The sequence below is a fragment of the Mustelus asterias genome, chromosome X (assembly GCF_964213995.1).
Source record: "Mustelus asterias chromosome X, sMusAst1.hap1.1, whole genome shotgun sequence".
Classification (NCBI taxonomy): domain Eukaryota; kingdom Metazoa; phylum Chordata; class Chondrichthyes; order Carcharhiniformes; family Triakidae; genus Mustelus; species Mustelus asterias.
In genome coordinates this window covers 15,234,389-15,256,771 of record NC_135834.1, presented here as the reverse complement: position 1 = coordinate 15,256,771, position 22,383 = coordinate 15,234,389, and the positions used below count along the sequence as shown (strand labels likewise).

The following is a 22,383-nucleotide window of genomic DNA, read 5'->3' as shown; positions in this document are numbered from 1 at the left end:
CATAAACAGACTGGTCGTATCTGCAATAAAGTGCCTCACCCTCTGGATAAGGAAAGTTTCTCCTGGATTCATATCTTATATTTATGGCCCCCATTTCTGGTCCTTCCCACAACTTTATTGCAACAGTTATTATTTTAATTTTGAATTTTTAGAGACAAGTATCCATGAGCTGGCTCCGGTGTTTCCATTTTCCTTCTCCCAAATCAAATATCAAGCAAGAAGGTTAAAGCACTATTAAGGAAGGCTCCTTTGACAGCACCTTCCAAACTCTCTACTACCTCGAAGATGCACAGGAACATCCCCACCTGCAAGTTCCCCTCCAAACCACACAGCATCCAGACTCGGAAATATATCACTGGCCCTGGGTCAAAATGCTGAAACCCCCTCCCCTAGCAGCATTGTGGGTGTACTTACGTCACAGGGACCACAGCAGTTCAAGGAGGCAGCTCACCACCACTCTCAAGGGTAATTAAAGATGGGCCAAAAAAAAAGGCTGGCCCAGCCAATTTCACCCTCATCCGTGAAAGAATAAAAAAGGATGATCTTTAGTGGACTCCTCTTGCTCCAAAACGAAAAGACCTTTTGTTCCACCAGCCCTGCACCATGATTTTCCCCCACAAGCCACCTAGTCTAATGCTCACTTAATATTGACTGTCTGCTCTTGGGAATTCAAAGTTGTTTTTGCACTAGAAAATATCAATTTCCCAGAGTGGGAATTTGGTGTTTTTAATGAAAACAATGACGATTTAAGAATAAATAGCCTGGAATGACCTACTATAGCTGCACAAAGCTCCCTCTGTTCTTCGATTCTATTTCAAACTCATTAGTTGGATTTGTGTGTTAGAGGCAGGAGACCTGCAGAACTGTTTCAAACCAGTTGAGTGACTCCTGCTGCAGTGTGAGCATGCGCGCGGCTGTCAGGCAAGGACAGTGTCAGACACAATGATGATATTCCAGTGGAATAGCTGATTCCGCGAGATATTCCTAAAGAGCGGTTGCATCATTCCTCTGACCCATTGCTCAGAGAAAAGAGTAAGCCATAGTCAGTGTTTGTAAAAACAGCTGCCCAAACGACGCAGGAATTGCTGGGATGAGGCAGTGTCAGAACTCGAGGAACAACTTCCCACAGGAAAAGTACACGCTCACACGTTACACAATAATGCTTTACTGAAGTTTGAAATTACAAAACGCTGCTTTCCGTCTTGATTAAATATATTGGCTGTTCCTTCACTGTCGCTGGGTCAAAATCCTGGAACTCCCTCCCCACACTATGGATGTATCTACACCGCCGGAACTGCAGCTGTTCGAGCCGGCAGTTCACCGCCTTCTCAAGGCCAATTCGGGATGGGGAATTAAATGTTGGCCTAGCCAGCGATGCCCACATCCCATAAATGAATAAATAAATCTCCATTACAGGTGCACGATACAATCCAAAGGCCTATGCTCCGGGCAACTCTATTTCACAAGAGATAATAACTTGCAAAACAAGCTTCCTCTGGTTACATATGTTGAAATTTTACAGGACTTATAATTTTGTAGCCCAGAGTATAATCTTCACACGGCACGGTAGCAGTGGTTAGCACTGCTGCTTCACAGCTCCAGGGTCCCGGGTTCGATTCCCGGCTCGGGTCACTGTCTGTGTGGAGTTTGCACATTCTCCTCGTGTCTGCGTGGGTTTCCTCCGGGTGCTCCGGTTTCCTCCCACAGTCCAAAGATGTGCGGGTTAGGTTGATTGGCCAGGTTAAAAATTGCCCCTTAGAGTCCTGAGATGCGTAGGTTAGTGGGATTAGCGGGTAAATATGTGGGGGTAGGGCCTGGGTGGGATTGTGGTCGGTGCAGACTCAATGGGCCGAATGGCCTCCTTCTGCACTGTAGGGTTTCTATGATGATTTACAAATGTTAATGCTTGGAATACCACAAACTAGTTAGCAACACCCAGTCACCCTTGAATTCTTCCATGGGATGAGAGTGCCGCTGGCTAGGCCAGCATTTATTGCCCTTGAAGGTGGGGAACCACCTTCTTGAATTGCTGCAGTCCATGTGGTGTAGGTACAGTGCTGTTAGGGAGGGAAGGCACTTGATGGGGATGCGAGCATCCACAAGTCTGATAATAAAATGGGCTGCTTTAGAATTTTTCAGGAATGTCACATTTCAAATGTATTTTTATTTCCCCTGTGTCAGTATTTCTCCCCGCCTCATTTCTTTTTCTGTACCTGATTTGACATGGAATTTACCCCCTCTCGCCCAATCGCTACATCTCATTGGTTAGGGAGGTACCCTGTTGGATCACCCGGTTTACCCATGTCCCAGATGCTTGGTTGCCCTCACTGCATTATTACCAACTCTCGCTTACAACAATATTGTGGGAAAAAGCGTCTTTGACCTGGAGTGTGTAGGGGTAACTTTTCCATCGATGGTAGTTGTTGTTAGGTGGCCTGCTAAATCCATTCCTGAATACACCATCAGCTGTGAAAATTCCTCCCCTCGCATTAAAAAAAAAGTGCAGGTAAAAATTTTAAATTATACTTACAGGAGTAAGAAAGGAGATGAAAGGAATGCACTCATTTTAAAAAGATCCACGTCGTAACTTTAAAATTAAAAGCAGTGCATTCGGTTAACAGATCAGTTCTCTCTCCACAGATGCTGTCAGACCTACTGAGAGTTTCCAGCATTTTCTGTAGATGTGGGCCTTGGCTGGAGAATTTGGAACTAGGGGGTCACAGTCTCAGGATAAAAGGATCAGCCAATTAGGACTGAGATCAGGAAACATTTCTTCAGCCCAGAGGGCTGTGAGTCTTTGAAACTCTCCACCCAAGAGGACTGTGGATACTGCAGGTTGCAAGATTTTCAGATACCAAGGAAATCCAGAGATATGGGGATAGGTGGGAAGGAGTTGAGGAAGAACTACAGCCCATGATCTTATTAAATGATGGAGCAGATTAGAGGGGCTGTGTGGCCTATTCCCGCAGGTAATTTGTGAGGTCTGAAATTTACCAAGTCATATAAATCAGAAGGTCTGCATTCGATCCTCGATTCACACCAGCTTAGCTGGTCTCAAAGGAGCACCAGTTGACCAGTGTTCCCAATCCCATTGCGTGCATCATTCCTTCCCAAAAGGAGCTCGAGCAATGGTCCCTTCGGTGCCAGTGATAGGCAGGGTTAACAAGCTGGGTTTCTCTAATAAAAAGACGTGCATTTATAAAGCACTTCCACGGCCACCAGACAATGAAGCATTTTTGAAGTACAGTCACTGTCTTAATGAAGAGCCATGATGTGGAGATGCCGGCGTTGGACTGGAGTGAACACAGTAAGAGTTTTAACAACACCAGGTTAAAGTCCAACAGGTTTATTTGGTAGCAAATACCATTAGCTTTCAGAGCGCTGCTCCTTCGTCAGATGGAGTGGAAATGTGTTGTTAAAACTCTTAATGAAGAGCCAACAGCTGATGTTTCTGATATAAAAAACACAGTTGCCCTTTTAAATGGAATCCTGCAGTGGTGCATTTTCCAGATGTGCCAAATGGGGTTCTGTATTTAAAGAGATGTTTGATATTTTAATATTGGATTGGCAGAATCAGAAAACAACCTTTAATACACGGAGGAAAAGAATTACACTTCAACCCCACAAGGAGATGGTGGTTTGAATTTGTGCTGCTATTTACAGAGTGGGAAAAGCTCAACTGCTGCTCCCATTGGTTTTTGCAAAAGAAAATTAGATGCAACTTTTTAAACCCTCAAAACGTCCCCAATCCATTGATTCATTTTGTTTTGAGGATTTCATGTTCTGAGATGGCAAGTTTCTCTCCAAATACCACGTGCCAAATTCTGACCCAACACCTGGCAAAGAAACGAGTGCCAATTTGGTTAAAGTAGCCTTTCAGTATCACCGGTATCTTCACTCTGTGCTGAGACCCCATCAAATCTTCAAGGCTCAAGGACACAACCTCATTCAAGTAGAAAAGAAAGGGGATATCTTCTATAAAAACCCAGTGGGCATCAGAAGCTCTTTTGAAGAGAGATCGCTACACGCTGTGCAGTACAATGAGAACGCACCGTTCCTTCCACTAGGCAGTTCAATAACTCACTGTTATCAGGCATTTCAATCTCAACTTTAATGGAAAGGTAAATCTTTCCTTAACCACAAAGTGAGAAGAGGTGGAATTCCACTGTCTGTACTGTTTAGTTCAATGGCGTAGACATGATGTAGTGATGCCGGCGTTGGACTGGGGCAAACACAGTAAGAAGTGTTGGGAGACTTCTTACTGTAGTTCAATGGCTCCAGATTACTAAGTGAAAAAAACATTCTTGGAGGTTTTAAACCTTTTACAGTGTGCACCAAGGAAATAGGTGAACATCATAATTATTCCAAAGATCAACTGTGTTTATGATGAAAGATAACATCACAGGGCTCATCTCCACCTCTTGATCTTTCAGAGAGCAATGTTCCCAGCATCATCACATACTCGGGAAAGATACCACATACAACTCAAATTGGGTATTGTACATCGTTCCTGCTATGCTCCATCATCTTCCATTGTTTTTTTAGTATCACCATTTAAGATGCTGATTTTCAAGGGCTTTTAAAAGAATATTTCATCGGATATGGATGTCACTGGCTCGGACAGCAAGCATGTGTTGTCCATCCCCAAATACTCCATGAAAACGTATACAAACAAGGAGCAGGAGTAGGCCATTCTGTCCTCTGCCTGCTCCGCCATTTAATACGATAAGACCATAAGATATAGGAGCAGAATTAGGCCATTTAGCCCATCAAGTCTGCTCTGCCATTCCATCACGGTTGATATGATTCTCATCCCCATTCTCCTGCCTTCTCCCCATAACCCTTGATCCCCTTATTGATCAAGAACGTATCTATGTTAAAGACACTCAATGACTTGGCCTCCATAGCCCTCTGTGGCAATGAGTTCCACAGATTCGCCTCCCTCTGGCTGAAGAAAGTCCTCATCTCAGTTTTAAAAGAGCGTCCCTTCTGAGGTTGTGCCCTCGGGTTCTAGTCTCTCCCACTAGTGGAAACATCCTCTCCATCCAGGCCTCTCAGTATCCTGTAAGTTTCAATTAGATCCCCGTTCATCCTTCTAAACTCCATCGAGTGTAGACCCAGACTCCTCATATGACAAACCTTTCATTCATGGGATCATTCTTGTGAACGTCCTCTGGACCCCCTCCAAGGCCAGTACATCCTTCCTTAGGTATGGGGCCCAAAACTGCTCACGATATTCCAAATGGGGTCTGACCTGAGCCTCATGCAGCCTCAGCAGTACATCCCTGCCCTTGTATTCTAGCCCACTAGAAATGAATGCTAGCATTGAATTTGCCTTCCTCACTGCCAACTGAACCTGCATGTTAACCTTGAGAGTCCTGAACCAGGACTCCCAAGTCCCTTTGTGCTTCAGATTTCTGAAGCCTTTCCCCATTTAGAAAATAGCCTTTCCCCATTTAGAAAATAGCTTCTATTCTTCCTACCAAAGTGCAAACCTCACACTCTCCCACGTTGTATTCCATCTGCCACTTCTTTGCCCACTCTCCTAACCTGTCCAAGTCATTCTGCAGCCTCCCCACTTCCTCAACACTGCCTGTCCCTCTACATATCTTTGTATCATCCGCAAATTTAGCAACCATGCCCTCAGTTCCATTTTCCAGATCATTAATGTATATAGTGAAAAGTTGTGGTCCCAACACTGACCCCTGTGGAACACCACTAGTCACCAGTTGCCATCCTGAAAAGGACCCCCTTTTCCCCACTGCCTTCTGTCTGTCAGCCAATCCTCTTTCCATGCCAGTACCTTGCCTCTTAGCTTATTTAGCAGCCTCCTGTAAAGCACCTTGTCAAAGGCTTTCTGGGAATCCAAATAAATCACGTCCACTGGCTCTCCTTTGTCTAACTTCTTCATTACCCCCTCAAAAGAATTCTAACAGATTTGTCAGACATGACCTCCCTTTGATGAAGCCGCGCTTACTCAGCCCTATTTTACCATGCATTTCCAAGTACTCCGCAATTTCATCCTGAATAATGGACTGCAAGATCTTACCCACGACCGAGATCAGGCTAACTGGCCTATAATTTCCCATCTTCTGCCTCCCTCCCTTCTTAAACAGGGGTGTTTCATTAGCCTTTTTCCCAGTTCTTAGAGACCTTCCCTGACAGATCACCACCAATGCCTCCACAATCTCCTGGGGTGCAGTCCATCTAGTCCGGGTGATTTATCCACCTTCAGACCTTTCAGCTTCCTTAGCACCTTCTCCTTAGTGATGGCCACTACATTGACCTCTGCCCCCTGACTCTCGAAGTTCTGGCATCTTCCACTCTGAAGACTGATACAAAGTACCTATTCAGTTCCTCTGCCAGTGAAGGAATGGCCGATATATATTTGCAAATCAGGATGGTGCACTTGGAGGGGAACTTGCAGATAATGGTGTTCCAAGATTGATGATTGCCCAATTACAATACAAAAAAAAACTTGGCATGTTGTGGCAAATTGCTCTTCAGAATACACAGGAGCAGGTGCCAAGCACACTCATTTCTTGGAATAGGGTCCTCCACGAGACTAAACTTCAATTGACACAACCCCTGCCACAGTGCCAATGGATATACATCCAAGTGGAGGTCAGCTAATTCAGCATAAAAGGGGACCACCGCAGAATTTCCTCTGGTTTCCACAGCCCAATTATAAACTTCAGTAACAGCGATTTTAGGAGAACTTACACAATCAATTCTGAAATCAGGAAGGGTTTTCTTTCCCCCCCTGCAGGAAAAAAAGGTCAAGTAAACCAAATGGATAACATTTATGATGCAACATGATTCACACTCCTTTGTATTCAAACAGTGCAAAGCTCTTGAAAAACCTCTCGTCATGGTAACAGTGCTCTTTAGGCCAAGCAAAAGGTCATTCAAAAGATGAACAATCATACGTGGTAGCTACAGAGGTCTGAGCAACTGAAATAAGGCTGCACAACAGAGTCCTACCTTTCAAAAGGAAGAGAATTCAAACATGAAAGCCACTGCATTATAACCAGGAACCACAGGAACACTACGAGAACCTCCTATTAAGAGTTGCAATGAAGCAAATAAAGCCTATTGCTTTCATCCACGCCGCTTTCACATCAAACAGCTCACAAAGATGATCAACACGAGATCGAATTCAGGGTGAATTAGAAAAGCAACATCATTTTAAACAGCTGCATGGATTTTGTCCAGAATTGAGTCACTTGTATAACTCTCAGGCTTACAGCGAGCCAATGTGGGTTCTCTCAACCAGGGGTAGCTGGTCAATGAATTACAATCTCAATTGGAAAGATTTGGTTTTACGGCAGATCTGTCAGTATTTGGTGGGAAGGAGAGAAGAAAAAGGGAAAGAATGTAGAATTTTCAGATAATGGAAACAAGGGGGAGGAAGAAAAGCAGGCTTTAGTCTATAGTATCCAAACATCACACATTCAATGTTTGATTCCAGGCCAAGAGGTTTATCAGCAATCTAGTCCAAGTGTCTTTAACCATTAATTTGTTCTCCTGCTGAATACCAGAAGATGATTCAGAACAAGGGCCCCATTGTCCTGCGTGGAGGTTATTATAAAGGCTTATTCCCCTCTACAGAACTTTAAAACCCACCTTTTCATTTTGCCTTCCCACCTCCGAGAACACAAGATTCTCCATTCAGCATTCTTGCTATCCCCTGCCACTTCCAGCGATTGCACCCAATAGCTTTGGGAATGCAAGCATAACTTGTAACAGTCGATCAATAGACAGCATCCCATAGTCATTACACAAACTTACAATGTGCCCATTGGAGCAATGCACAGACAATAATGTACAGGGGCTCTGGGAGGTAGAAAAAAAACTGACAGCTGTAGGAGTAACAATACCTAGTCTGAGCTTCAAATGAAGACTCAGGAGGGGTGGGAAGTAGTAAACTAGAAGAGGCAACAAGGTTCTACAGTAGCATAGTAATCCAGAGACCCAGGATAATGCTCTGGAGACAAGGGTTCAAAGCTCACCACAGCAGCTGATGGAATTTAAATTCAATTAATAAATCTAGTCTCAGTAATGGTGACCATGACAACGATCAACTACTGGAAAAACCCATCTGGTTCACTAATGTCCTTTAGGGAAGGGAATCTGCCGTCCTTACCCGGTCTGGCCTACATGTGACTCTGGCAATGTGGTTAACTCTTCACTGACCTCCGAAATTACCTGGCAAGATACTTAACACAAGAGCAATTAGAGATGGGCAATAAATGCTGGCCTCGCCATGAAATAACAAAAACAAAGGCTTGTTAAATCGCACTTTAACCAGAGGTTTTTGTTTTGCTTTTTCTTGCTGTTTATAGACACAACTCTATAACGTGCAGGTACAAAGGATAGGTACTGTATCTTGGTGGGATAGGTTTTGTTATTGGGCTTGGATAGTTAAGTTTGTTTGGAAGTGGAAATTGTTAATTTTGCGTTTAGTTCACAGTCCTCCGTATCTCTCCTATAGCTGTGAATTCAATTAACTTTTATTTTGGGGGGCGGGGTGGGGAGGAGAAAGTAGTTTAAAATAAAGAGGGGATCACATTTTATAATTGCATCTCCCATTTCATAAAACAGAAAGCAAGAGGCCTATCTTTTTTTTTTAATTCACGGGATGTGGGCGTTGTTGGCAAGGATTGTCAAATTCAATCCTTTTTGGAATTCCAGGATTTCCACCCGTTATAGGAAACCCAAGGTCAGCGGCTCCCTTGGTTTTCTATTAAACTGAACTGCGCAAAATGAGCGGATCTGCTCTTGCAATCAGGGTCAGTAAGTGACACAAAGTCACAAGCTAGATAGGAAATGGTTTGTAAAGATAGGAGACCGTGCCAAGTTCACAGACAAAAAAAAAAACTTCACATTCACTAGACGGATTCACTTCATACAGGAACTGTAAAAGATAAGCTGACTTTCATCCCAGTCCGAGTTGGACTTCAATCAAATCCTCAAGTCAAAAGGCCAGTCAACTAATCCACTGCAGCAAGCCAGTCCCACGCTCAAACGAGCGGAACAAAACTCCATCCCATTTTTTTTTTTAAAATCAATGAAGTGTGTTTCAAGTATCGTGTGCCAAGTACCAAAAGCTAGTTTCTATCCAACTGTCAAAGATCAACCAGTTTCCCTTTTCCAGATCTCTGTACAACAACATTTCACAGTAATCACAAAACCTCAAGATGTGGGGAGGGGCAATCCGATTACCTCTTCCCCTCCCCACTCCCCTTTACTGTCCTGCTCTCTATTCTTTGGTAGAGTACAGCCTGCAGGGTCAATATCTCAGCAAAAAACTAAAAGGTCTGGCAACATTTACTTCAACTGTTAACTCTGTAGGATGGGAAGAGAAGTGCACAAGAAGAGGCCAGCGTAGTGGGCAGCTTTTGAATGTTCAAAGGATAGGCGAGTCATATTCCTACATTCTATTATTCATAGACCAAACAAATCACTTGGATTCGAGAACAATTTCCCCTCCTGCCGTGGAGGCCATTTGTCCCCCTCGCCATCTAAATAACCCGAGCTGCCTCACCAAGAGCTGGGGTAGCTCAGACAGCAGCTTTGCGCCATTGGGCAACTGGCTCAAGTGTGCGGAAATCGAGAGAGAGAAAGCCACTCTCTCTGCACCAGTATTAAAGTCAAATCCCAGCCTGGATATTTCTCAACCAGCTCCAAACACTGCAAATTTGCAGATCTTCTGGTGAAGCCACTCACCAATGACAAACAGCTTGCATTTGTCCAGCATCAATTGTCCCAAGGTACTTGGACAAACTTAGACAGAGTCACATGCAGGAGATCAGACCAAATGACCAAGTTTGAGTATCTCAAGAGGAGGAGAGAGCCACAGGTGGGGAATTCCAGAGACTAGGGCCTTGACAGCTGAAGACATGGCTGCCAATAGCAGAGCAATTTAAAAATTAATAAGCCAAAATTGGTAAATCAGAGATCTCAAAGGGTTTTGGGGCTGGAGGAGATTAGAAAGAGAGAGAGATAGGGAAGAGCAAGGCTATGGAGGAATTTAAAAACAAAAATGAGAACGCGATCAGCAAGGAGGGAGGAGATCTTTAAAAAAAACAGGGGGAGATTAAAATTTAAACAGAGCATTTCTCACCTCCTGTTTTCTGTGGCAGAAGGTGCGCGCAGTTTACGTTGCAAAGTATTTCTTCAGCTACCACTGTACAATTTAAGCGACTCGGTGTAAAGATTCTGGCCTTTCAGAGCTGCAACCAAGCTCAGTCAGTTGCACGAATCCATACTGGTCCACAGCACAAGTTCAGCTCAAAAAAGTTAGAAACAACGTGAGCGCGCGGGGAACAGAAATAGCAAAACGTTTGTGTCTTGTACTCACCAGAACACACAAGAACACCAGCTTTCAAAGGGAACAACCTTTATCCTGTACGAGAATCATAGAATCTTACGGGGCAGAAGGAGGCCATTTGGGCCATTAAGTCTGCACTGACCACAATCCCACCCAGACCGTCTCCCCATAACCCAATGCATTTAGAATCATAGAATCTATCCCAGCTTGTCCCCTTGACACGAAGGGACAATTTAGCATGACCAATCCACCTAACCCACACATCTTTGGACTGTGGGAGGAAACCAGAGCATCCAGAGGAATCCCACACAGATACAGGGAGAACGTGCAAACTCCACACAAAAAAAAGTGACCCGAGGCTGGAATTGAACCTGGGTCCCTGGCGCTTTTAGACAGCAGTGCTAACCACTGTGCCACTGACAAGAGGGTGCAGGCCTGTTGGCAAGTCAATGCTGATCAAGCCTGGTACTGATGTGACCCACACAGTTCTGTAACGGTTTACAATTGTTAAAAGAAATAATGATTCACATATTCCTAACACATTGCGAGTGAATAACGTCAATTAAGGACCTGCTTGAGCCGAGCAAACTTGTTCCAAAAATAGTTGAAGCATTCACCCCACCCACTTGTACATAACACAGAATGACAATCAGGAGGGTCAGGTCATGTTGAATAACATCCAAGCATTGTATAATGCAATCCAGAGTGCCAGGTATAACTGGCCATAAAAAGCAAGGCACTGTCTAAACACCGACGCTTGGAGAAAGAGCAAAACAGCTTGTTCCGACAAAATATCCAGGCTCAATCCACCACCAGTTACGAATGCCAAACTGCTGGACTATGCCTACCATTAGCCCAGCAAAAATGACAACTCGCTGTCAGCCTCATGGGGAGTTAAGAAATTATTACACTTGTGTTGTGGAGGCTTTGGAGAGAGAGTACAGAGGAGGTTTACCAGGATGTTGCCTGGTATGGAGGGGCTTAGTTATGAGGAGAGATTGGGTAGACTGGGGTTGTTCTCCCTGGAAAGACGGAGGATGAGGGGAGACTTAATAGAGATGTATAAAATTATGAAAGGCATAGATAGGGTGAACGGTGGGAAGCTTTTCCCCAGGTCGGTGGTGACGTTCACGAGGGGTCATAGGTTCAAGGTGAAGGGGGGGGGGGGGGGGAGGGGGGCTTAAACACAGATATCAGAAGGACATATTTTACACAGAGGGTGGTGGGGGCCTGGAATGCGCTGCCAGGCAAGGTGGTGGAGGCAGACACACTGGGAACGTTTAAGACTTATCTAGATAGCCACATGAACGGAGTGGGAATGGAGGGATACAAAAGAATGGTCTAGTTTGGACCAGGGAGCGGCACGGACTTGGAGGGCCGAAGGGCCTGTTCCTGTGCTGTATTGTTCTTTGTTAAAGCAAATCAAACACACCCCAGAAAGTTAGGGCTGATATTCTTTTAATGGCAAGATTTACAGCCTTGTAAAGTTATTCAAACTCCCCTCCCAGGATGGGGGGACATTTGAAACAGTAGATTCTCATTCTTGCAGATGGTCAAATTGATCGTTCTTTTGTCTCTCCTCTTTTAATCCATCCTTTCCTTTGGTATCTGATTCACCCCATTTCCATCTAAGGCAACCCCATTATCAGCTTCCAGCAAGTTGCTACAATAAATATTTGTGCTGAAAGGGAGAGGAAAAAACTAACATGGCACACTGCAAGATGCCCATTCCAGCAAATCCTGGGCCAATAACATTTAAAAAAGGGGTTGAGATAGTCTGGACCCAAGAGCACAGCTTAAAGTGAATAAATGAAGTGGAAACAAATCATATTTTAGCAATATTTGACAAAACAAAACACTTCAAACACTGTGCCAACACACAAAATGGCTTCCAATTCAACAAATATTTACTATCACCTTTGACAATCTCAGGACATCCCAAAGCGCTTGTAAAGTGTGGTCACTGTTGTAATGTAGGAAATGTAGTTGCCAATTTGCACACAGCATGAAACTGCAATGAAATAACATCCAGGTAAACAAGACAAACATTGGCTGGACATCAGGCTGAACCTCCACTGTTGTTCTTCCAGACAGCATCATGGCATCTTTTAACAGCCAACATAGCAACGTGGCAGCTGTCCCTATTTTGGGCTGTTACCTTCGTGTCCAGGTTTGAGCACAGTGGATTGTTACAGGCTCAGATCCTGCTGCAATGGGATTACACCGGAGAGCCACTTGCTTACACTGTGCTTTATTCCAATGTTTTCCACCAGAAATCAAACAGCTGCCCACAATTATCTTTTGAACATCAAATGTTCATCCATTCAGACCAAAAACCAAGTTTTTCAGGTAAACAAAGTCAACAACCCATAATTAGGCTTTGGCAAAAAATATTTACGCAACATTTAATCTGTTTTCAAAGTAGTTCAGGAATCATGTAACTGCACAGAAGATGGGTAGGTAAATTCTAACAGCGTACGTCATTGCAGCCTTTAATCGTAAATAAACAAAAAGGTTAAAAGATTTTGAATTCTAACGGAACAAAGTAAGTTATTGGTGAGTACACAATGACATCAATGACTACTTCTGTCACAACTCCAATCATTGTGAGGAATAAGTAGCTAGGTTTTTAATCCAACTTGTTGTGGATAGAGCACACCTGGGCAAAATTACACATTGCCAACTAGATGGCAGTGCCACAGCTGCACGGCTAGCTCTGACACAAATTACTGCATAACAGCCAGGGTATCATCAGGACCCACAGCCTGTGAGTCCAGTGCACTCAACCGTTTCTTATATCACATGGAATGAGCCAAATTGGTTGGGCATGTGATATCTGCTACAATAAATATTACAAGGAGGCCAAATAAATTGATTCAGTTGGCAGTTTTGCCTGAACACTTCAGATACCTCTCTTTCACTCCGGTGCTGGGATTCACCACAATGGGAATGTTTGTGGAGCTCCATCTTTCCTGCCAGTTGCCAGGTTCTCCACCACAAATTCCTCATCTGGATGTGGTAGGACCACAGAACCATGTTCTGGTCAGTTTGTTATGGAGAACTCAAGCCTGCTGCTTTCAGTGTTTAGCATGCAGGTCGCCTCGAGCAATCATTTCAATAGATTCAGATCTCATTCCAAGTATGCCTGGTGCTGCTCCTGGCGTGCTCTGCTGCAATCTACAAGAAGCCAGGATTAATCACCATACTGGATGATGACAGAGGAGAGAGAATTTCCTCCAGTGGTGGTCAGTATGAAGGCACACTGGGTTGGATGTGGTGATCAGTAGCAGACTCCTGTGACCTTACTTCATCCAAAGGCAGAAGGCTTCATGAAGCTCAGAGCCACTCCCACCCAACTGTTAACCTCATCGTCAAATAACTGGGCTGTCCAAAACCATCTTTCCAACAGCATGAAGGAATCATCACCAGGGCAGGACAACAATAGTTCTCACCATGTATCACTGTGGCTGCGTGCAGGCAATCCATCCAGTGAAAAAGCTCTCCATTTATAAGAAGAGAACTTATTTTCCTTTTAAGGGTCAACAGCAAGACCGACATTCAAAGCACGTGCTGATTTGCAGTCATCGTGCACACAAAACCCCAGGGGGAAAGAAAAACATGTCTAAAGCAGCAAAAGTATTTTTTTTAATTATACATATATTAGAACAAAGCAAGGTAAAGTTTTGAACTAATGTTTTTTTGAGGGCACTATTGGAGAAAGACAAGTTCATCCACTATATTCAAGGGAATTCTTATTTAGCAAGCACAGCACATTGCAAGTGCAGAACTTCACACTTTTGATATTCCTGATCCAAGGATATTCTGGAAAGCAGGAATAACTCCTGTTCTCCACAATCAGGTCATCCATCCACACTTCAAAACACCAAATGCGAGGAGCTCCTAAATTTTTCTTCCAGGGTCCAAAAGTCCAAGGACATATTCATTTCTATCTCTGACTAGTGACTTGCTATTACTCACTTCACTACGCCCCCCCCCCCCCCCTTTCCAGGCATCACTTGTGCAAATCTCTCCTGTCTCAATCCTCCAACCCTAAAATTAGTTCTTCCATTCAGTTGCTTGTCCCCTGCCAGCCAGCTCATAACCACTCACCCTCTACTCCCAGTCTGTAGAGAAGAACAACCTGTACTTTATCCTAGTGTCTGGCTCCCACATCTTTCAAAACTAAGATCATTGGTTAAAAGTAGAAGTCAGGAGGTTAATACAGGTGAAGCATTCCATCCGGTTGAAGCAGGCTTGCAAGGTGCATTATACCGCTTTCTAAAAAGGTTAGGTCCCAGAGAAGTGATAGATTGAAAGCAACATAGAACAAGTGCGGATAAAACACAAGAGTTTGATTGAGCTGGAACGAGAAGGCAGCAAACGAAGAACAAAGATAACATTTGTGGACTGTGGCTTGCATGCTATTGCACCTTGCCACGTGTACAGGCTAAGCTACATATTAACACCCCAAATATACATTGAATGTGCACTATAAATCTAACCTTGCTAAATCAGAGGTGAACTTGGGACATCCAAGTACTATTTGAAAGCAACCAATACTGCAAATACAGTATCTGTAATGATTTAAATGGTTTAGAACTTCTCCCCAACAACCTATTGTAATTCTTGATATTTAACTAGGTGGTGTTATTCATACAGATGCAGTAAAGTAGGATCAGTTGATGCACTTTTATGTTCAAAGTCATTGATGTTGATGAAATGCTAGAAAATTGAACTTAATTATGATACTCATTGGATCCACAACTTTAGATTTTAAAATTGACATTCTCGGCATCTATAGACCTTGATGCATATAATCGAAATCCTATCCAGTCTGTATTTGTGCTGTCAAAGGATAATAGTTGGTTCTGCTACCTCAAGTTTTTTTGGCTAAAATTTGGGGGGTTGCATACCATTGATGTGGTGTATATGGATTTCAGTAAAGTATTTGATAAAGTTCCCCATGGTGAGCTATTGCAGAAAATATGGACGCATGGGATTGAGGGTGATTTAGCGGTTTGGATCAGGAATTGGCTAGCTGTAAAAAGACAGAGGGTGGTGGTTGATGGGAAATGTCCATCCTGGAGTTCAGTTACTAGGGTGTACCGCAAGGATCTGTTTTGGAGCCACTGCTGTTTGTCATTTTTATAAATGACCTGGATGAGGGCATAGAAGGATGGGTTAGTAAATTTGTGGATGACACTAAAGTCGGTGGAGTTGTGGACAGTGCGGAAGGATGTTGCAGGTTACAGAGGGACATAGATAAGCTGCAGAGCTGGGCTGAAAGGTGGCAAATGGAGTTTAATGCGGAAAAGTGTGAGGTGATTCACTTTGGAAGGAGTAACAGGAATACAGAGTACTGGGCTAATGGTAAGATACTTGGTAGTGTGGATGAGCAGAGAGATCTTGGTGTCCATGTGCATAGATCCCTGAAAGTTGGCACCCAGGTTGATAGGGTTGTTAAGAAGGCGTACGGTGTGTTAGCTTTTATTGGTAGAGGGATTGAGTTTCAGAGCCATGAGGTTATGTTGCAGCTGTACAAAACTCTGGTGCGGCCGCATTTGGAGTATTGCGTACAGTTCTGGTCACCGCATTATAGGAAGGATGTGGAAGCATTGGAAACGGTGCAGAGGAGATTTACCAGGATGTTGCCTGGTATGGTGGGAAGGTCTTATGGAGGAAAGGCTGAGGGACTTGAGGCTGTTTTCGTTAAAGAGAAGGTTAAGAGGTGACTTAATAGAGGCACACAAGATGATCAGAGGATTAGATAGGGTGGACAGCGAGAGCCTTTTTCCTTGGATGGTGATGGCTAGCACGAGGGGACATAGCTTTAAATTGAGGGGTGATAGATATCGGACAGATGTTAGAGGTAGGTTCTTTACTCAGAGAGTAGTAAGGGCGTGGAATGCCCTGCCTGCAGCAGTAGTGGACTCGCCAACATTAAGGGCATTTAAAGGGTCATTGAATAAACATATGGATGATATTGGAATAGTGTAGGTTAGATGGGCTTTAGATTGGTTTCACAGATCGGCGCAACATCGAGGGCCGAAGGGCCTGTACTGCGCTGTAATGTTCTATGTTCTATTATTGACAGATGGAGAGATCTCCAACTGTTTCCTCAGATAATAAAAAGGAGCCCATGCCCAAGTGCAGCAAGAATTGGACAAAATGCTGGCTTGTGCTGATGTGTGATGAATGTGACACAAGAGTTTACCTCAGAACTCAAGTATACAGTCGCACCCTAATGGATAAGGGGAAAAGCCTTAAATACAACACCCACATCCTACTATGGGGGTGCACCTCAACAAGGCTTCAACCCTTGCACTGTATTGCTCGCTAAAGCATACTCCAATACAAGCTAATCGTTTGATGTTCATAGATCACTAAATATTTACTTGTTCAACACAGCAGTGTTTGAGATTGGTTGACCTCTGTACTTGCAGTTCTTCAAGATATGAAAATTATAACCCAACCCTTCTGTACTGCCAGTTACAGTTCAAGGACTTAAAATGAATGTAACATATTCCACATTATCTCCTTTGATAGTATAAAGCACTCTTGTTATTGTGCTATAATCACAAGGCTATTCGGTTGTTACTCTCTCCTTTTATGGTGACAATATGGCACATTTATTATTGCACGTATCTTGTTTACAATGCATGCACAGCTCATACATCATTTTAAATGGAGAACGTTGGGGACAGCAATTAGTTATTTCTCTAGCAATAACAGAAAGTGCTGGAAATAAGCAGCAGGTCAGGCAGCATCTGTGGAGAGAGAAACAGAGTTAATGTTTCAGGTCGATGACCTTTCATCTGAACTCTGGCACCTTTTGTTACTCCAGAGCACATCAACCCCGAGTCTCAACTCCCCACACCCAGTCTTGCAGTTACTGCTTAACAAATAAAAATTAAATGTTTCCATTTACGCTCATCTGACGACAACCAAAAATAAATTGCCGTTTTGCCTCTTGCTCTCAGTTTTGTACTGGTTCAATTGACAAGGAATGACAGACAGCTCCAGTCCATCCAGTCTGTGCCACATACACTCTCCACCCCAGCCAGAACCATACGATCAATCACCTGGGAAAAGCAAACAGGCAGGTTAAAACCGAGACCAATTGGGAAGGGAGGGGAAAAAAAATGGAGAGATGTAATTTGGGTGCTTGGTGAAATGGACAATTCAGTATCATTTCCAAAACAAATTCATGACTCATTTCAAACTGGAGATGACTCAACCGCTTCATCCAGAACTCAAACTATTCCACGCTCCCCAATCAGCCAGAAACTCTGGGACTGCCTAACATTCGAATCCGTGCTGAAGAGTTTGGTCAGCAGTCACTCAAGCAGCTAGATGAAACATCAGGTCACTGCATGAAAGGCCACTGCGGAAAGCTTTACACAACCCACGTCAACTGGCTATTTCAAAGTGAAGTGTACAAGCAACCGCCATGATTTCACAAGGGCCGAGAACAACAGTTTCAGCCAGATGGAAAGAGAGCCAGCAAGAAAACGACAGATTGACTTTTTGCACTGTGAACATTGGCAGCTGGAACGAGGAAATATTACAGACTGCTCAATTAGGTTTATTCTTAAAGCAATACATAAATTCAGTCAAACGCTGACATTGAAGGGATGAAATAAAAAAGGAAGGGGTGGGTAGCTCAAAACAAGTTTGATGGCAGGCTGACAACATGGGTAGTGTTCCATTCGCACATGCCCAACACAAAATAAAATCTTGTACAGGCTCCTGGAAAAAAGACATATTTCAGTCCTGGAAAAACATGTTCCTGAAAATGAGAGAACCTTATCAGCCACTCCGATGGAACACAAGATTTCATTTCCGAGTGCTGATCAGGCTATTCAACTTGCAACCTTCTGACAAAGAAGTTACAGTTCCCTGCATAAACAGCCAGTAATTCAAAGTCACTAAGATTCAAAACCGGAAACACTGGGTTGGTAAATAGTGTCTGGTGTAACACAAGTGCAGGAAGATTCAAGGCTCAACCACTGGTCTATGTTGTCATTTTATCTCAGCTAGCAAGATGGTGTGGGCAAGGCAATTTCCCTCCCCATACCTGGGTGAGGAAGGAAGGTGGGGAAACCCAGCCAGGATTCCCCTTCATTCTGATGACCCATTGCTCAAAAGTGCATCTATGGGAGTCAGAACGAGTGGAGCTGACTCAGCTGCAATGCCTTCACAGGTAAGAATATTCGCCAACATACAGCTTGCACCACCATGGAACCACTTGGCTTACAGTTCGCCATTTTTAGACCCCCCCCCCCCAAACCGATCTCAACACCCACATTCTACATACAGTGGTCACTCCATTGTCAACAGAAGGTGCATTTTGCAAGGTTAGTAGGTTGGTAGTCATTCTCTCGTTCCCTATTTGATGAAGACAGACAAGAATGAGTAGAATTCTCTCTCGGCCACCTTCCCCTCCCCTCGGAAAAAAAGAGAGAATCTCAACATCAGTCACAGATGGGACCTAAACTCCTCTAAAACGGGAGCTCCAACATCCTAAAGCTGGAGAGTTCTGATCATCAGAGAACTGCTTCAGTACACTGCCTGTATTCCAATTACGGCAAGCCAACATGGACACTACCAAATTGAATGAATTGTGTATCTGGGGATATGCTTACTTTATAAATAGAAGTCAGTCTAGACGCATTTAGACATTGATTGTGCCCCCAAGTCTAGGTTCCTACCCATTATATAGCTAGACAAACACTCAAATCACACCCTCTTAAAAAAAACTTACACCCTTTCACTTTGCTCTGTTGAAGGAGTCAACCCATTCTATGATATTAGGTGCTTGCCTAGATTGTAAATATTGACAAGCCGTGCCAATTGTGGGTACATCAAAAGCCCAATCCTGTGCTTGCCAAACATGCATTTTGTGGTCGAGCTCTCTGAAAAGTGATCAAGAGTTGACCATTTTCCTCGTTTTATTCTCCCTAGCCTGGGGACAATAAAGCCAACTGTAGCCCTCACCACAGTGCCTTGGTAACTTTGCACAAACTAGGGATCCAACCTACAGCCTTCCATTGTACATGGCTCAGTACCACAACACGCAATTCACTTTCCCACTGAGCCACCTAGGAAACGGTTGGATGTAATGGGAATAACAAGGTTTTGGTGGTGGTGGTGGTGGTTTGGGGGGCGGGGGGGAAAGAGAGAGCGAGAGAGAGAGAGTCTGTGCTAACACAGATGCCGCTCTAATCTAATATTTTCTTGCTTCTACCTGGTCCATATCACTCTATTCATGTATCTATCCAGATGCCTCTTGAAGGTTACTATAGAATCTGCTTCCACCACCTCCTCCAGCAGCGCGTTCCAGGCATTCACCACTCTGTGAAAAACTTGCCCCTTACATCTCTTTTAAACTTCCCCCCCCTCACTTTCAATCTTTGCCCCCTAGTAATTGACCCTTCGACCCTGGGAAAAAGACTCTATCCACCCTATCCAAGCCTGTCATAATCTTGTAAACCTCTATCAGGTCCCCCCTCATCCTCCAACACTCTAATGAAAACAATCCAAGTTTGTTCAACCTTTCTTCATAGTTTATATCCTCCAAACCAGGCGACATCCTGGTAAATCTCTTCTGCACCCTTGCCAATGTATCAACATCCTTCCGGTAGTTTGGCGACCAGAATTGTACACAATACTCCAAATGCAGCCTAACCAAAGTCTTATACAGCTGCAACATGATTTTCCAATTCCTATACTCAACACCCCGACCGATGAAGGCCAGCATGCCATATGCCTTCTTGACCACCTGAGTTGTCACCTACAGGGAACTGTGGATCTGCATGTCTAGATCCCTCTGTATGCGAATATTTCTAAGAGCTCTGCCATTTACTGTATAGTTTCCTTCTACAGTAGACCTTCCAAATCACATCACCCCACATTTACTATTGTGACATGCTGTTGCTTAAACAGAAAACTTACGAAACATTCCAGTATTCAAAGAGGCTTCATGAGCACGACACTCAAATAGAAACCAAAGACCTCCACATGCCAGTCTCCCCATCACTCTGAAATCAAAGCTGGTTGGAGATCGCATTTGATAACTAAACAGGAACGTAATCTGACTCCTGTGCATTTAGATGCAAGTGGATACCAGATGGCAGCAAAGGTACCACAGGCCTCTCATAATCCGCATACCTTCAATGTAACTGGCACTTGCTGAGGAAAGCAAAATGCACAAGCACTGGTGTACAGCCGACCAACATCCTGTCCTGCAGACCACCAAGACAATGGCTTTGTCAGCAATTGCACAGCATGTTCTTAACGTTAGTCAGGGATTAGAGGCCACATCACTCCAGGCCATCCTCTCGCACCGGTGAACATAAAAGCTCTGAGAGCAGGAAGGTGGGTGGCCCCAAAAAAGAGAATTATTTCCAGACAGATGCCATACTACCTGTTCTAAAATATTATTCAGATTAATTAATCCATTTTGAAATAAAAGTTGACATTGGAACGACTGCCTGAACTTTTGGCCTGTTGGACAAGCATTTGCCAAAAAAAGCACATTTGGCTGCAGATTGTTGGAAAGAATCCTGCTTCAAGAATCACAGCACTTTGCAGACACACTTCCTCCTCGAGCCCGCCCACTCCTCACTGACAGAGCCCCCTTTAATGATTGACAGCCCAAGGGGGCGAATGGGAACGCCAGAACAGCGCGCGGCTGACAACCAGGGACCCCAGACAAGCCAATCAACGACTCCCCCGCCCCACAAAAGGGGCGGGGACCGCAGGACGGCTCGAGCAGCGTGCGCTTGACCCAAAGGCGCCCCTGTCAGTCACGGGCGCCATCTCCCTCCCCCCCAACCACCATTCCTCCCTCCCCCTCCTCTTTTCCCTCACCTCTCGAACGCCAGGCGGATGAGAAAGATGCCGAACGCCAGCGGGAAGGCGAAGAGCAAGTCGCCGGCTTGCGGGTACTCGGCGTCGTCCGTGTTCTTCAGGTCGGCCCAAGTGACGTTGTGAGGGAGCCAGAATCTCTCGTTCCAGAACCAGGCGGAGAAGCCGGCCATGTTTGAGTGGACGAAGCGGGTTTAGCCTCCTCTTCTTCTTCTCCTTCTCGCACTCCGTTTCTCTCAGGCGGGGCGGCGCTGAACTGCCTAATAACCAGGGACTGACGTCACCGAGACAGGGCACTGCCCTTTTTTCTTAACGTCATCCGAGGAAAAGTACTCAGAGGCGCTGGAAATGAAGCTGCCTGCATCTGGACACAATGTATACTCTAATAAGGCATTATTCAGGCACCTCGAACAGTCCCAGCCACACTTTAAAACATCAGCCATCAATAAGCCGTCGAGACAAGAGCGTTCTCGAGGCTGCCCTGGCAACTGTGTCTGGCATACATTATTCAAACCTGCACAACCCTATTAACTCAGCCACCAATTGAATCTATCTGTTAACATGGCAAGCTACACTGTACTCAGAAGTGTAGCTTGGAAGGGGATGTTGGAAGTTACTGAGTTAACTGATTTTTGAGGTGGGCAGCTGTGAAATGTTCAGAAAAATGTGAGATTTTTCCCTCTCTTACAATGGGCTGCACGGTGGCACAGTACTACTGCCTCACAGCGCCAGGGTCCCAGGTTCGATTCTCGGCTTGGGTCACTGTCTGTGTGGAGTTTGCACGTTCTCCCCGTGTGTTTCCTCTGGGTGCTCCGTTTCCTCCCACAGTCCAAAGGTGTGCTGGTTAGGTGCATCGACCCAAACAGGTGCCGGAATGTGGCGACTAGGGGAATTTCACAGTAACTTCATTGCAGTGTTAATGTAAGCCTTACTTGTGACTAATAAATAAACTTCCTAAAAAGAGGTCAAACCATGTACCAAATTAAACAGTACACCATTGACAATTCATGAAGCGTTCGTGTCTGTAAAATACTCTATTGATTGATTTGTCACATGTATTGGGAAACAGACAAAGCATATCATACATAGAATAGATAAGGGAGAAGGAAAGGATAAATAGGGTGTAGAATATAGTGTTTGAAGAGATTTAAAAAGAGCATTATTAGTTCCTGTGACTTTGA

General features: G+C 44.4%; 1 protein-coding gene across 2 annotated transcripts in view; it reads right to left on the bottom strand.

Moving 5' to 3' along the window:
* LOC144481817 (ceramide synthase 6-like) overlaps positions 1-21,440 on the bottom strand; it is a 97,304-nt gene extending 75,864 nt beyond the window's left edge. Inside the window, exon 1 of one of the 2 annotated variants that reach the window (XM_078200969.1) lies at positions 21,206-21,440. In XM_078200969.1, the coding sequence (XP_078057095.1) occupies positions 21,206-21,375 (170 nt within the window). In that variant the 5' untranslated portion in view covers positions 21,376-21,440. The remainder of the gene's footprint in view (positions 1-21,205) is intronic. The other variant, XM_078200970.1, reaches the window with a different exon arrangement.
* Between the last annotated feature and the right edge of the window lie 943 nt (positions 21,441-22,383).